This window comes from Nesoenas mayeri (genome assembly GCF_963082525.1).
Source record: "Nesoenas mayeri genome assembly, contig: SCAFFOLD_101, whole genome shotgun sequence".
NCBI lineage: Eukaryota > Metazoa > Chordata > Aves > Columbiformes > Columbidae > Nesoenas > Nesoenas mayeri.
This window is the reverse complement of record NW_027660025.1, coordinates 97,649-113,693: the sequence shown is the minus strand read 5'-3', so window position 1 is coordinate 113,693 and position 16,045 is coordinate 97,649. Positions and strand designations below refer to the sequence as shown.

Here is a 16,045-nt window from a genome sequence, read left to right as displayed (position 1 = left end):
CAGCCCCGCCCTTCCCAAGCCGCGCCCCCTCTCCCAGCCCCGCCCTTCCCAAGACCCGCCCCCTCTCCCAGCCCCGCCCCGCCCAAGCCGCGCCCCCTCCCCCAGCCCCGCCCTTCCCAAGCCCCCGCCCCGTGGGCGTGTCTACAAGACCATCCGAGTTTATTAAAGGCTCCGCGGGCCCGGGGGGGGTTTGGAGCCAGCCCAGACCCCCGGGGGCCGCCCGCGGGGGCGATTGTCGGGGCTGCACCGGGACGGGGGCACCGGAACGGGGGCACCGGGGGCTGCACCGGGGGGGGCTGCACCGGGGGGCACCGCAGGCACCGGGGGGGGGCACCGGGGGCTTCGGGAGCGGCGGAATTGGGGGGGGGCGGGGGGGAAGGTCCCGGTGCATTCGGGGTGGGGGATGAATGGGGGGGTGCGGTACATTGAGGGGCGCTGGGGGGGGGGGGGGGCCTGGTGAATGGGGGTCGTGGTGTATTGGGGGTTGATAGTGGGGGGGGTCCTGGTGAATGGGGGTCCCGGTGCATTGGGGGGTGTCCCGGGGAACGGGGGGTCCCAATGCAATGGGGGGGGGGGATCCCAGTGCATTGGGGAGCCCGGTGGGAGGGGGTCCCGGTGCGGGGGGGTCCCGGATGATGCACAAAGCGCCCCCTGCGGTGCCCCTTGTGCTGGGGGGGGGTGGGAGGTGGACACCGGGGCTGGTGACACGTCGCGGGGGGGGGTGGGGGGGGGGGTGGGGGGGGAACACGTGATGCAGGAGGTGACACCGCCCCGGGCACGGCGGGGGGGACAATGTTGGGGGGTCACCCCCGGTGACATCACACGGGGACGCCCTGGTGACGTTGCACGAGGCTGCTGGTGCACGGAGCGCCCCCCCACCCTCCACCCCCCCCCCCCCCCATCGACCCCCCCCGCCCGCGCCGTGTGCAAGAGGCTGGTGGTGCACGGGGACACCTCGCGGGGACACCCCGGTGACGTCACGGGGACACCCCCGGTGACATCACGGGGACACCCGGCCCTGGTGCACGGGGGACACGCGCGTCCTGGTGCAAGGCCGCGCACAGACGGAGCTGCGCGTGCAAAGGGGGGGGGCGTGAAGGGGGGGGGGGGGGGGGGGTCCTGCGGCTCCTGGTGCACGTTTTGGGGGGGGGGGATTGAACGAGATGATGCACAAGAGAAAAAAAAGGGGGGGAGGGGGGCTGTTGCACGGGGGGTGTCCGCACGAGGAAAAGTCCAGTCCCTGTGCACGAGGAACGTGAATGCACGACGAGGGGGGGGGGGATGGGGGGGGGGGGGGGTGCACGAGGAAGGTTCTGGTCCCTTTGCACGGGGGTCGGGGGGGGGGGGGGGGGGGGGGAAGGGGGGGGGTCGGTGCACGAGGAGCCGGAGCTGGTTGGTGCACGAGGGGTGGGTCCTGGTGCACAATGGGGGGTGGGGGAGGTGGTCCTGGTGCACAGGGACACACGGTGCCCGAGGTCCTGGAGCTCAAAGCGCCGTTGCACGAGGCCGCCCGCCCCCCCCCCCAGTCCCCTTGCACGGGGACACCGTGGTCCTGATGCACGACGGGTTGTGTGTGTGTGCGCATGTGTGTCCCCACCCCCCGCCGTGGCGTGTTGCACGAGGAGCTGATGGTGCACGAGGCCTCCCTGCCCCTCCCCGCCTTGCACGTCGAGCTCCTCGTTCCCATCGCACAAGCAGCTGTTGCACGAGGATTCCCCCCATCCCTCCGGTGCACGAGGAGCTGTTTGCACGCGGGCCCAGAGGCCGCTACACGAGGTGCCTTTGCACAAGATCCCCCGTGCTCCTCTTTGCACGAGGAGCCCTTGCACAATCCCCCCCCCCCCGGCCCCACCTCACACGAGGGGCCTGTTGCATGAGGATCCGTTGCACAAAACCCCTTGCACAAGCAGCCTTTGCACGAGGAGCCCTTGCACGAGCAGCCCTTGCATAAGACCCCACTGCACGAGTGTCCCTTGCACGAGGGGGCCCCTTGCATGAGCAGCCTTTGCATGAGGAGCCCTTGTATGGGGGTCCCTTGCACGAGGGCCCTTGCACGTGCAGCCTTTGCACAAGACACCCCCCCCCTCCTCGTTGCACGAGTGTCCCTTGCACGAGGGTAACTTGCACAAGACCGCATTGCACGAGTGTCCCTTGCACGAGGGGTCCCTTGCACAAGACCCTGTTGCACAAGGGTCCCTTGCACAAGAGCCCATTGCACAAGACCCCATTGCACGAGGGTCCCTTGCACGACAACCCTTGCATGAGCAGCTCTTGCACAAGACCCCCCCATTGCATGAGGGTCCCTTGCACAAGATCCCGTTGCAACAAGACCCCCCATTGCACGAGTGTCCCTTGCACGAGGGTTCCCTTGCATGAGCAGCCCTTGCACAAGACCCCGTTGCACGAGCGTCCCCTTGCACGAGGGCCCCTTGCACGGGCAGCCCTTACACAAGACCCCCCCCGTTGCACGAGTGTCCCTTGCACAAGGGTCCCTTGCGCAAGACCCCCCGTTGCACGAGTGTCCCTTGCACGAGGGTCCCTTGCACAAGACCCCCGTTGCACGAGTGTCCCTTGCACGCGCGGCACGGGGGCCCGCGCCGGTGCGGCCCCCGGTCAGTGCTCAGGCAGCGGTGCCGTCGCCGTTGGCCCGTGATCGGGGGGTGGGGGGGGGCGGAGGCCGCCCGGGGACCCCCCCCCCAGCCACTCACACCCGGGTCTGCTGCACCCACGGCGGGAAACTGCCTCTCCTGTGGGGGGATGGGGCAGGGGCGGCCGTCACCCCCCCCCCGGCCCCCGCCCCCCCCCCCGCCGTGTCCCCGCCCCCCCCCCCGCGGAACCATCATCCCCCCCCACCCAACCCCCCCCCCCCCCCCCCCCACCCCAACTCACCTGCGGTGGCTCCGGGGGACACTCCTGGGACACCAAACCCCCCCCCAGCAAAAATGGTCCCACCCTCCCCCCAAATTGCCCCCCCCACCCCCCCTAGGCCCCGCCCACCATAAAAAAGTCCCCAACCAATAAAAAATTGTCCCCACCCCCCAAAATAATTGTATTCCCCCCCCCCTCCCATAACCCGATGTCCCCTTCCTGGATGTGACTCAGGGACACTCGTGTCACCCCCCGCCCCGCCCCCTCCCCCCCCCCCCCGGTGACATGAGATGGGGACACAAGACACGAGGATGGAGACGAGGCGGGTGACAGTGGGTGACAGTGGGTGACAGCGCTGGGGACGGTGGGTGCCCCCCCCACCCCCCCCCACCCCCGGCCACCCCCGGAGGGGGCAGTGACACTGCTGTCCCCACCGGTGTCACCGCCCGGGGGACACGAGGACAGGGACACCCCGGGGTGTCCCCAAGGGGGACATGGGGACACCTGGATCCGTGTGCCCAGTGTCCCTGAGCGACACGGGGACATGAGTGGGACAAGGGGACACCCAGGATCTGTGTCACCAGTGTTCCTGCGGGACATGGGGACACAGGAGGGACATGGGGACACCTGGATCTGTGTCCCCAAGGGCTCCCAGTGTCCCTGCGGGACATGGGGACACAGGAGGGGACATGGGGACACCCTGGATCTGTGTCCCCAAGGGCTCCAGTGTCCCCTGCAGGACATGGGGACACAGGCGGGACATGGGGACACTCCCGGTCCCATAGCCCGGGATGACGAGGGACAGCGGGAGGGGACAGGGACGTCCCCTTGGCGGGAGGGACGTGGGGACACCCCTGGGGAATGTGTCCCCAGGGGGAACAGGGACACAAGAGGAACAGGGGACACCTGGATCCGGGTCCCCAAGGGGCCCCAATGTCCCCAAGGGACACGGGGACACCAGAGCGTCTTGGGGACACTTGGATCCATGTCCCTGAGGGACATGGGGACACAAAAGAGACAAAAGGGACACCGGGATCTGTGTCACCGAGGGGTCCCCAGTGTCCCTGGGGACACGGGAGGGACAGGGGGACACCTGCATCCATGTCCCCAATGTCCCCAGTGTCATTGAGGGACATGGGGACACGGGAGGGACATGGGGGACACCTGAGTCCATGTCCCCAATGTCCCCCAGTGTCATTGAGGGACATGGGGACATGGGAGGGACATGGGGACACCTGAGTCCATGTCCCCCAATGTCCCCCAGTGTCATTGAGGGACATGGGGACATGGGAGGGGACAGGGGGGACACCTGCATCCATGTCCCCAATGTCCCCAGTGACCCTGAGGGGACATGGGGACACGGGAGGGACATGGTGACACCCGCATCCATGTCCCCCAATGTCCCCAGTGTCACTGAGGGACATGGGGACACGGGAGGGACATGGGGACACTTGGGTCCATGTCCCAACTGTCCCCAGTGACCCCAGGGGACATGGGGACATGGGAGGGACATGGTGACACCTGCATCCATGTCCCCAAGGGGCCACCGTGTCCCTGGGGACACAGAGGGGTCTTGGGGACACCTGGATCCGTGTCCCCAGCGTCCCCAGTGTCCCCTGGGCTGTAGCGGGGGGTGACGGGGCCGTGGGGACTGGGACGTCACCGGAGGCCGAGGGTCCCGGTCCAAGGGGCCGGGCTACCTGACGGGCAACTGGCGGCAGAGAGACACGGGTCAGGGCCACCGGGACGCGGGGACGCGGGGGACGCGGGACGTGGGGACATGGGGGACATGGGGGACGTGGGGGACATGGGGACACAAGGGACATGGGGACACCACGTGTCCCCAGGCCGAGGAGGGGGCTCCGCAATGGGGGGGTGGGGGTGGCCTTGGGGACACGCTGGTGGCCTCGGCCCTGGGCTGGGGGGGGGGGGGGGTGTCACCCCCTCACGTCCTTCTGGTGGCCCTGCAGGTGGCCCTGTCCCCTGGGGGTGACAATGTCCCCTCGGGGTGGCCCTGTCCCCACTGGGGGTCACAATGTCCCCACTGGGGGTCACTCTGTCCCCCCGGGGTGACAATGTCCCCCAAGGGTGGCCATGTCCCCACTGGGGGTCAAAATGTCCCCCCTGGGGTGTCCCTGTCCCTACGTGCCCCTGCAGGGTCCCCGTGTCCCCCCCAGGGGTGGCCTTGTCCCCTTTTGCCCCACCAGGGGTGACTGGAGCCTCCTGGGGTGACAAGAACAGGGGTCCCCATAGACCCCCCAGCAACGCAAATAACCCCCATGGGCACCCAGACACCCCTGGGCACCCAGATCCCCCCAAGGGCACCCAGACCCCGCCATGGGCACCGAGACCCCCATGGGCACCCACCCCCCAAGGGCACACAGACCCCCCCAAGGGCACCCACCCCCCCATGGGCACCCAGACTCGCCCATGGGCACCCACCCCGCCATGGGCACCCAGACCCCCCCCATGGGCACCCACCCCCCCATGGGCACCCACTCCGCCATGGGCACCCAGACCCCGCCATGGGCACCCACCCCCGCAAGGGCACCCAGGCCCCCTTGGGCACCCAGACCCCCCCCATGGGCACCCAGACCCCCCCAAGGGCACCCTGACCCCCCCCCATGGGCACCCGGACCCCCCCAAGGGCACCCAGAGCCCCCCTATGGGCACCCGGACCGCCCCCCATGGGCACCCAGACCCCCCATGGGCACCCAGACCCCTCATGGGCACCCACCCCTCCATGGGCACCCAGACCCCGCCATGGGCACCCAGACCCCCATGGGCACCCAGTTTCCCGTCATGGGCACTCAGACCCCCCCATGGGCACCCAGACCCCCCATGGGCACCCAGACCCCACCATGGGCACCCAGACCCCCCCCATGGGCACCCACCCCCCCAAGGGCACCCAGACCCCCATGGGCACCCAGTTTCCCGCCATGGGCACCCACTCCTCCATGGTCACCCAGACCCCCCCATGGGCACCCAACCCCCCATGGGCACCCAGATCCCCCTCAAGGGCACCCAGACCCCCATGGGCACCCAGACCCCCCCATGAGCACCCAGACCCCCCCCTTGGGCACTCAGCCCCCATGGGCACCCACCCCCGCCATGGGCACCCAGATCACCATGGGCACCCAAACCCCCGCAAGGGCACCCAGAACCCCCCAAGGGCACCCACCCCCCCATGGGCACCCAGACCCCCATGGGCACCCAGACCCCCCCATGAGCACCCAGACCCCCCCTTGGGCACCCACCCCCCCATGGGCACCCAGATCCCCATGGGCACCCACCCCCCCCATGGGCACCCAGAACCCCCCATGGGCACCCAGACCCCCCTATGGGCACTCACCCCCCCATGGGCACCCACCCCCCCAAGGGCACCCAGACCCCCCCATGGGCACCCACCCCTCCATGGGCACCCACCCCCCCCAAGGGCACCCAGACCCCTCCAAGGGCACCCAGACCCCCATGGGCACCCAGTTTCCCGCCATGGGCACTCACCCCGCCATGGGCACCCAGACCCCCAAGGGTACCCACCCTCCCATGGGCACCCAGATCTCCATGAGCACCCACCCCCCCCATAGGCACCCAGAACCCCCCAAGGGCACCCACCCCTCCATGGGCACCCAGACCCCCATGGGCACCCAGACCCCCACCATGGGCACCCAGACCCCCCCCAAGGGCACCCACCCCCCCATGGGCACCCAGACCCCCATGGGCACCCAGACCCCCCGTGGGCACCCAGACCCCCCCTATGGGCACCCAGACCCCCCCAAGGGCACCCTGACCCCCTCCATGGGCACCCGGACCCCCCCAAGGGCACCCAGAGCCCCCCCATGGGCACCCGGACCGCCCCCATGGGCACCCAGACCCCCCATGGGCACCCAGACCCCTCATGGGCACCCACCCCTCCATGGGCACCCAGACCCCCCATGGGCACTCAGACCCCCATGGGCACCCAGTTTCCCGTCATGGGCACTCAGACCCCGCCATGGGCACCCAGACCCCCCATGGGCACCCAGACCCCACCATGGGCACCCAGACCCCCCCCATGGGCACCCACCCCCCCAAGGGCACCCAGACCCCCATGGGCACCCAGTTTCCCGCCATGGGCACCCCACTCCCCCATGGTCACCCAGACCCCCCCATGGGCACCCAACCCCCCATGGGCACCCAGACCCCCCTCAAGGGCACCCAGACCCCCATGGGCACCCAGACCCCCCCATGAGCACCCAGACCCCCCCCTTGGGCACTCAGCCCCCATGGGCACCCACCCCCGCCATGGGCACCCAGATCACCATGGGCACCCAAACCCCCGCAAGGGCACCCAGACCCCCCCAAGGGCACCCACCCCCCATGGGCACCCCAGACCCCCATGGGCACCCAGACCCCACCATGGGCACCCACCCCCCCAAGGGCACCCACCCCCCCCATGGGCACCCAGACCCCCCCCAAGGGCACCCAGACCGCCCTAAGGGCACCCAGACCCCCCCATGGGCACCCAGACCCCTCCATGGGCACCCAGACCACCGCATGGGCACCCACCCCCCCAAGGCACCCACACCCCCATGGGCACCCAGACCCCCATGGGCACCCAGACCCCCCCCCATTGATGCCATGTCCCCCCATTGGTTCCCATGTCCCCCATTGACACCCATGTCCCCCCCATTGATGCCCTTGTATCCTCCATTTGGTTCCCATGTCCCCCATTGGTTCCCATGTCCCCCATTGACACCCACGTCTCCTCCCATTGGTTCCCATGTCCCCCATTGATGCCTGTGTCCCTCCATTGACATCCTTGTCCCCGCATTGGTTCCATGTGCCCCCATTGGTTCCCATTGGTTCCCATGTCCCCCCATTGGTTCCCATGTCCCCCATTGATGCCCGTGTCCCTCCATTGACACCCATGTCGCCTCCCATTGGTTCCCACGTCCCTCCATTGACACCTGTGTGCCCCCATTGGTTCCCATGTCCCCCCATTGGTTCCCATGTCCCTTTATTGACACCCGTGTCCCCCCACTGACGCCCCCAGCCCCCAGGTCCCCCTACCCCGCCCCCCTGCCCCCCCCCCCCCCCCCCCCGTCCCCAGCGCGGGATGGCCGATGTGACACGGAGCAGAGCAATGACATTGTAATTTCCACCTGAGCGTCGAGCAGCCGCCGCCGCCCCTCGGGGGGGTCGTGGGCGCCCAAGTGATGATCCCTGCGCAGCTCCTGCTCCACCAGCATCAGCCTGCGGGGCCAGGCTTCACCGGGGTCACGCGGCCCCCCCGGGGACACCGGGGTCACCCCCACGGACATGGGGACATAGGGACACCCCCACGGACATGGGGACACCCAGGGGACACCCTGGGCCAGGCTTCACCAGGGTCACGCAGCCCCCCCCGGGACACCCGGGTCATGGGGACATAGGGGAGACACCCTGGGGACACCCCAGGACACGGGACACCCCAGGAGATGGGGATATGGGGACACCCTGGGTCATGGGGACACCCTGGGGACACTCCGGGCCATGGGGACACCCCAGGACATGGGGACACCCTGGGGACACTCCGGGCCATGGGGACACCCCAGGACATGGGGACACCCTGGGTCATGGGGACACCTGGGGACACCTCAGGACATGGGACACCCCAGGACATGGGGATATGGGGACACCCTGGGTCATGGGGACACCCACCCTGGGGACACCCCAGACCATGGGGACACCCCAGGTCATGGGGGACACCCCTGAGGCCATGGGGACACCCTGGTGACACCCCAGGCCGTGGGGACACCCCAGGCCATGTGGACACCCCAGGACATGGGGATATGGGGACACCCTGGGTCATGGGGACACCTGGGGACACCCCAGGCCATGGGGACACCCCTGAGGCCATGGGGACACCTGGTGACACCCCAGGCCATGGGGACACCCTGGGTCATGGGGACACCTGGGGACACCCCAGGACATGGGGACACCCCAGGACATGGGGATATGGGGACACCCTGGGTCATGAGGACACCCACCCTGGGGACACCCCAGACCATGGGGACACCCCGGGTCATGGGGACACCCCTGAGGCCATGGGGACACCCTGGGGACACCCCAGGCTGTGGGGACACCCCAGGCCATGTGGACACCCCAGGACATGGGGATATGGGGACACCCCAGGCCATGGGGACACCTGGGGACACCCCAGGCCGTGGGGACCCCGGAGGCCACGCCGCCCCCCGGGCACCCCCATTCCCGCCCCCCGGCGCCCCCGTCCCGCGCCGGCCCGGCCGTTCCCTCACCTGCCGATGATGCTCTTGATCTGCGAGTCCTTCTCGGCTGCTGCTGGCGCAGGCGCCGCTCGCTCAGCTCCAGGCGCTGCTGGTACTGCAGCAGGATGCGGCTCGTCTGCTCCTCCTGCGTCACCAGCCGCCGCTCGTACTCCTCCAGCTTGCGGTTGGACATGTGCAGCCGCTCCTTCAGCGAGTGGATCTCCTCCTCGTACTCCTTCACCTGCCCAAGGACACACTGCGGGGGACGGGAACCCACCGGGGACCCGCCACGGGGGGACGGACACTGGGAACCCACTGGGGACCCGCCACGGGGGGACGGACACTGGGAACCCACCGGGGACCCGCCATGGGGGGATGGAGACCAGGGACCCACTGGGGACCCGCCATGGGGGGATGGAGACCAGGGACCCACTGGGGACCCGCCACGGGGGGATGGAGACCAGGGACCCACTGGGGACCCGCCACGGAGGGATGGGCACCAGGGAACCCACTGGTGACTCGCCACGGGGGGATGGGCACCAGGGAACCCACCGGGGACCCGCCATGGGGGGACGGACACTGGGAACCCACCGAGGACCCACCACGGGGGGACGGACACTGGGAACCCACCGGGGACCCACCACGGGGGGATGGAGACCAGGGAACCCACTGGGGACCCGCCACGGGGGGATGGAGACCAGGGAACCCACTGAGGACCCGCCACGGGGGGATGGGCACTGGGAACCCACTGGGGACCCGCCACGGGGGGACGGACACTGGGAACCCACTGGGGACCCGCCACGGGGGGATGGGCACCAGGGACCCACTGGGGTCCCGCCATGGTGGGACAGAGACCAATGACCCACGGGGGACCCACCGTGGGGGGATGGAGACCAGGGACCCACTGGGGACCCACCATGGTGGGATGGACACCAGGGAACCCACTGGGGACCCGCCAGGGAACCCACCGGGGACCCCACTGGGGACCCACCATGGTGGAATGGACACCGGGGACCCACTGGGGACCCGCCATGGTGGGATGGAGACCAGGGAACCCACTGGGGACCCACTGGGGACCCACCATAGTGGGATGGACACGGGGCACCCACTGGGGACCCACCGTGGTGGGACAGAGATCAGGGACCCACTGGGGACCCACCACGGTGGGACAAAGACCCAGGAACCCAGCACAATGGGACAAAGACCTGGGACCCCGCCACGGGGACACCCAAAGACCTGAGACCCCGCCATGGGGACACCCAAAGACCTGGGACCCCGCCATGGGGACACCCAAAGACCTGGGACCCCGCCATGGGGACACCCAAAGACCTGGGACCCCGCCATGGTGATGCCTGGACTCCAGGGTCCATCAAAGTCATCTACTGGACCTCGGACACTTGGGTCTCTAGGACCTTGGACCACCAGAGGGATCTCCTGGGCCTCTGGGTCTATCAGGGCCATCCCCTGGGTCTATCAGGGCCATCTCCTGGGTCCATCAGGGCCATTCCTGGGTCTATCAGGGCCACCTCCTGGGTTCCTGGGTCCATCAGGGCCATCTCCTGGCTCTATCAGGGCCATCCCCTGGGTCTATCAGGGCCATCTCCTGGGTTCCTGGGTCTATCAGGGCCATCTCCTGGGTCCATCAGGACCATCTCCTGGGTTCCTGGGTCCATCAGGGCCACCTCCCGGGTCATCCCCGCGCCCCGGACGCCTGGGTCCCTACCCGGTCCAGCCGGCTCTCGTCCATGGACTTGGAGTACTCCTTGAGCTTGTACTCCTCGCGCTCGATGTGGGAGCTCTCGATGTCGGCCGACAGGTGGGGCATGTTGGACACCCAGGCCACCGTGCGCTCGGCCGCCGGCATCACCGGGTTCAGCGTCGACGGCGTCTGCGAGGCCTGGCACGGCACGGCGGGGATGGCGGGGACGGCGTCACCGGGCCGGCGCTGCCACGGCCCCACGGCCCCATGTCCCACCATAGCCCCACGGCCCCATGTCCCACCACGGCCCCATGTCCCCATGTCCCACCATGGCCCCCAAACTCACCATGTCCCACCACAACCCCGTGTCCCACCATGGTCCCCATCCCCACCATGTCCCCATGTTTCACCATGGCCCCCAAACCCTCCATGTCCCACCATGGTCCCATGTCCCACCCCATCCCCATCCCCACCATGTCCCCATCATGTCCTCATGTCCCCATGCCCCACCTCGTCCCCATGTCCCACCCTGTCCCCATGTCCCACCCTGTCCCCCATCCCCACCATGTCCCCATCATGTCCCCATCATGTCCCCATGTCCCACCCAATGTCCCACCCCATCCTCATCCCCACCATGTCCCCACCATGTCCCCATCATGTCCCCACGTCCCACCCCATCCCCATCCCCACCATGTCCCCACCATGTTCCCATCATGTCCCCATGTCCCACCCTGTCCCCCATCCCCCCCACGTCCCCATCATGTCCCCATGTCCCACCCCATCCCCATCCCCCCCACGTCCCCATCATGTCCTCATGTCTCCATGTCCCACCCCATCCCCATCCCCACCATGTCCCACCATGTCCTCCATGTCCCCATGTCCCACCCCATCCCCATCCCCACCATGTCCCCATCATATCCCCATCATGTCTCCATGTCCCACCCCATCCCCATCCCCCCATGTCCCCATCATGTCCCCATGTCCCCACGTCCCACCCCATCCCGATCCCCCCCACGATGTCCCCGCGTCCCCGCGTCACCTGCTTGGTGACGGGCGGCTTCCCTCCGGCCACCGAGGGCTCCTTGGCCAGCGAGGGCTGCCGGGAGCGGGGGGGGCCCGTAGGTGGGCTCGGGGGACGCCAGCAGGTTCCCGCTGGCCGGCCGGGGCTTCGCGGGCACCCCCAGGGCTGCGGGGCCGCCCCCCTTGGCGGCGCGGGCGCCGCGGGGCGTGGGCGGCGGGGGGGCGCCGATGGTGATCTGGGGGGGCGCCAGGCTGTCCTGCAGCGACAGCTGCCGGCGCCCGAAGTCGCCCCCGGGGCGCGCGAACTCGTCGCTGTAGCTGTGGCTGTGCGTGATGTGCTTGGGCGCGGGCGGCGCCGCCAGCTCCTCGCTCTTGCTGTACACGTGCAGCGGGTGCGGGTGCGCGCCCGGGGGCGCCGCGAACGGGCCGTCCCCCCCCGCGCCGCCGCCGCCGCCGCCGCCGCCGCCCAGCGCGTCGGGGCCCCGCAGCGGCCCGTCGGCCGCCAGGTGGAACAGCGGGTTCTGGAAGGACAGCGGCACCCGCAGCGGCGGCTCCGGGACGCCCAGGCGCGGGGGGGCCAGGCTGGAGGCGCTGCCCTGGGACAGGCGGCCGGGGCGCAGCCCCCCCGGCGCGGCGCCCCCCGCCAGCAGCTCGGCGGGCAGGCTGGGCACGCTGTCCACGCGCCCGTCCTGCAGGTCCAGCATGGACACGCTCTTGCCCACGCCCAGGGGGGGGGCCGCCCCGCCCGCCCTCGGGCTCCGTCAGGTCCGAGCTGCTGGTGCAGTAGGCGGGGGACGAGCGCGCCAGCGGCGGGCGGCTCAGCACCAGCACCTCCTGCGGCCCCTTCTCCTGCGGCGGCGACGGCAGGCGCGGCACCTCCATGGAGCTGCGGGGCACGCGGGACGTGGGGCACGGACGCGGGACGCGGGGGACACGGCGCACGGGGGACCCGCGCAGCACAGGCTGCGTCTCCAGGCCATCTTCATCTTCATCCCATCCCATCTCCATCCCATCCTCATCTCACCCCATCCATCCCATCTCCATCCCATCCATCCCATCCTCATCCCATCCCATCCATCCCATCTCCATCCCATCCTCATCCCAGCCCATCCCATCTCCATCAGACCCCATCCCATCCCATTCATCCCCATCCCATCCCATCTCATCCCATCTCCATCCCATCCCATCCCATCTTCATCCCATCCCATCCATCTCCATCCCATCCCACCCCATCCATCCATCCCATCTCCATCCCATCCCATCTCCATCCCATCCTCATCCCATCCCATCCTCATCCCCTCTCCATCCCATCCCATCTCCATCCCATCCTCATCCCATTCCATCCTCATCCCATCTCCATCCCATCCTCATCCCATCCCATCTCCATCCCATCCATCTCCATCCCATCCCATCTCCATCCCATCCTCATCCCATCCCATCTCCATCCCATCCATCTCCATCCCATCCCATCTCCATCTCCATCCCATCTCCATCCCATCCCATCTCCATCTCATCCTCATCCCATCCCATCTCCATCCCATCCCATCTCCATCCCATCCCATCTCCATCCCATCCCATCTCCATCCCATCTCCATCCCATCCCATCTCCATCTCATCCTCATCCCATCCCATCTCCATCCCATCCCATCCAATCCATCCCATCCCATCCATGCCATCCCATCCCATCCCATCCACCCCACCCCACCCACCCCCACTCCCGTTCCCATCCCACCTCCATCCTCCTCCCACCCCGTCCCACCACCCACCTGTTGAGGCCCCGCACCATGTAAGACTGGAGGTCAATGGAGCTGCGAAGGCAGACGGGGGTGACCAAGTGACCCGGGGCGGGGGACACCCCAGATGAGACCCAGGGCCATGGGGTGACACGGGGGGACACCCCAGGTGAGACCCAGCGCCATGGGGTAATATGGGGGACACCCCAGGAGAGACCCAGCACCATGGGGAGACACGGGGGGACACCCCAGGTGAGACCCAGGGCCATGGGGTGACACAGGGGAGACACCCCAGGAGAGACCCAGGGCCATGGGGTGACACAGGGGACATCCCATGTGAGACCCAGCGCCATGGGGTGACACCCCAGGTGAGACCCAGGGCCATGGGGTAACATGGGGGGACACCATGGGGACATAAGGGGACACGGGGGAGAAATGGGGGCAGGATGCAAGAAAACCACAAGGTACCAGGGGATGTGGAGTCATGGGGATGGAGATGGCACGAGGATGGAGGGACCATGGGATGGACGTACCATGGGATGGAGGGACCATAGGGATGGAGCTACCACGGGGATGCAGACACCTTGGGATGGAGCTACCAGGGGTGGAGGGACCATGGGATGCAGACACCTTGGGATGGAGCTACCAGGGGTGGAGAGACCATGGGATGCAGACACCTTGGGATGGAGCTACCAGGGGTGGAGGGACCATGGGATGCAGACACCTTGGGATGGAGCTACCAGGGGTGGAGAGACCATGGGATGCAGACACCTTGGGATGGAGCTACCAGGGGTGGAGAGACCATGGGATGCAGACACCTTGGGATGGAGCTACCAGGGGTGGAGGGACCATGGGATGCAGACACCTTGGGATGGAGCTACCAGGGGTGGAGGGACCATGGGATGCAGACACCTTGGGATGGAGCTACCACGGGGTGGAGGGACCATGGGATGCAGACACCTTGGGATGGAGCTACCAGGGGTGGAGGGACCATGGGATGCAGACACCTTGGGATGGAGCTACCAGGGGTGGAGGGACCATGGGATGCAGACACCTTGGGATGGAGCTACCAGGGGTGGAGAGACCATGGGATGCAGACACCTTGGGATGGAGCTACCAGGGGTGGAGAGACCATGGGATGCAGACACCTTGGGATGGAGCTACCACGGGGTGGAGGGACCATGGGATGCAGACACCTTGGGATGGAGCTACCAGGGGTGGAGGGACCATGGGATGCAGACACCTTGGGATGGAGCTACCAGGGGTGGAGAGACCATGGGATGCAGACACCTTGGGATGGAGCTACCACGGGGTGGAGGGACCATGGGATGCAGACACCTTGGGATGGAGCTACCAGGGGTGGAGGGACCATGGGATGCAGACACCTTGGGATGGAGCTACCACGGGGTGGAGGGACCATGGGATGCAGACACCTTGGGATGGAGCTACCAGGGGTGGAGGAACCATGGGATGCAGACACCTTGGGATGGAGCTACCAGGGGTGGAGGGACCATGGGATGCAGACACCTTGGGATGGAGCTACCAGGGGTGGAGAGACCATGGGATGCAGACACCTTGGGATGGAGCTACCAGGGGTGGAGGGACCACTGGGACTGGGATGGAGCTGCAATGAGAATGGAAGAACCACAGGGATGGTGGTACCATGGGATGGAGCATCATGAGATGGGGTATCATGGGATGGAGTATTATGGGATGCAGTATCATGGGATGGGGTATCATGGGATGGGGTATCATGGGATGGGGTATCACGGGATGCAGTATCACAGGATGCAGTATCACAGGATGGAGTATTATGGGATGCAGTATCACGGGATGGAGTATCACGGGATAGAGTATCACGGGATGGAGTATCACGAGATGGAGTATCATGGGATGGAGGCACATGGGATGCAGTATAATGGGATGCAGTATCATGGGATGGAGTAACACGGGATGGAGTATCACGGGATGGAAGCACATGGGATGCAGTACCACGGGATGTAGTATCACGGGATGCAGTATCATGGGATGAGGTATCATGGGATGGGGTATCATGGGATGCAGTATCATGGGATGGAGTAACACGGGATGGAGTTATCACGGGATGCAGTACCACGGGATGTAGTATCACGGGATGCAGTATCATGAGATGAGGTATCATGGGATGGGGTATCATGAGATGGAGTATCATGGGATGGAGTATCATGGGATGCAGTATCATGGGACACAATATCATGGGATGCAGTATCACGGGATGCAGTATCACGGGATGCAGTATCATGGGATACAATATCATGGGATGCAGTATCATGGGATGCAGTATCACGGGATGCAGTATCATGGGATGCAGTATCATGCGATGGAGGCACCAAGGGATGCAGTATCACAGGATGGAGTATCACGGGGTGCAGTATCACGGGATGCGGCACCGTGGGCTGGCGGCACCGCGGTCGGAGGGGCCCGGGGGGGCGGGCGGT

At 67.5% G+C, this 16,045-nt stretch overlaps 1 protein-coding gene across 1 annotated transcript in view; it reads right to left on the bottom strand.

Annotated features, from left to right (window-relative positions):
• Positions 1-9,142: 9,142 nt before the first annotated feature.
• SYNGAP1 (synaptic Ras GTPase activating protein 1) overlaps positions 9,143-16,045 on the bottom strand; it is a gene marked incomplete at both ends in the record, with an annotated part of 28,601 nt that continues 21,698 nt past the window's right edge. Inside the window, 7 exon segments of the mRNA XM_080364459.1 lie at positions 9,143-9,183; positions 9,186-9,357; positions 10,840-11,013; positions 11,855-11,932; positions 11,934-12,569; positions 12,571-12,721; positions 13,602-13,643. Coding sequence (XP_080220585.1) covers positions 9,143-9,183; positions 9,186-9,357; positions 10,840-11,013; positions 11,855-11,932; positions 11,934-12,569; positions 12,571-12,721; positions 13,602-13,643 — 1,294 coding nt within the window.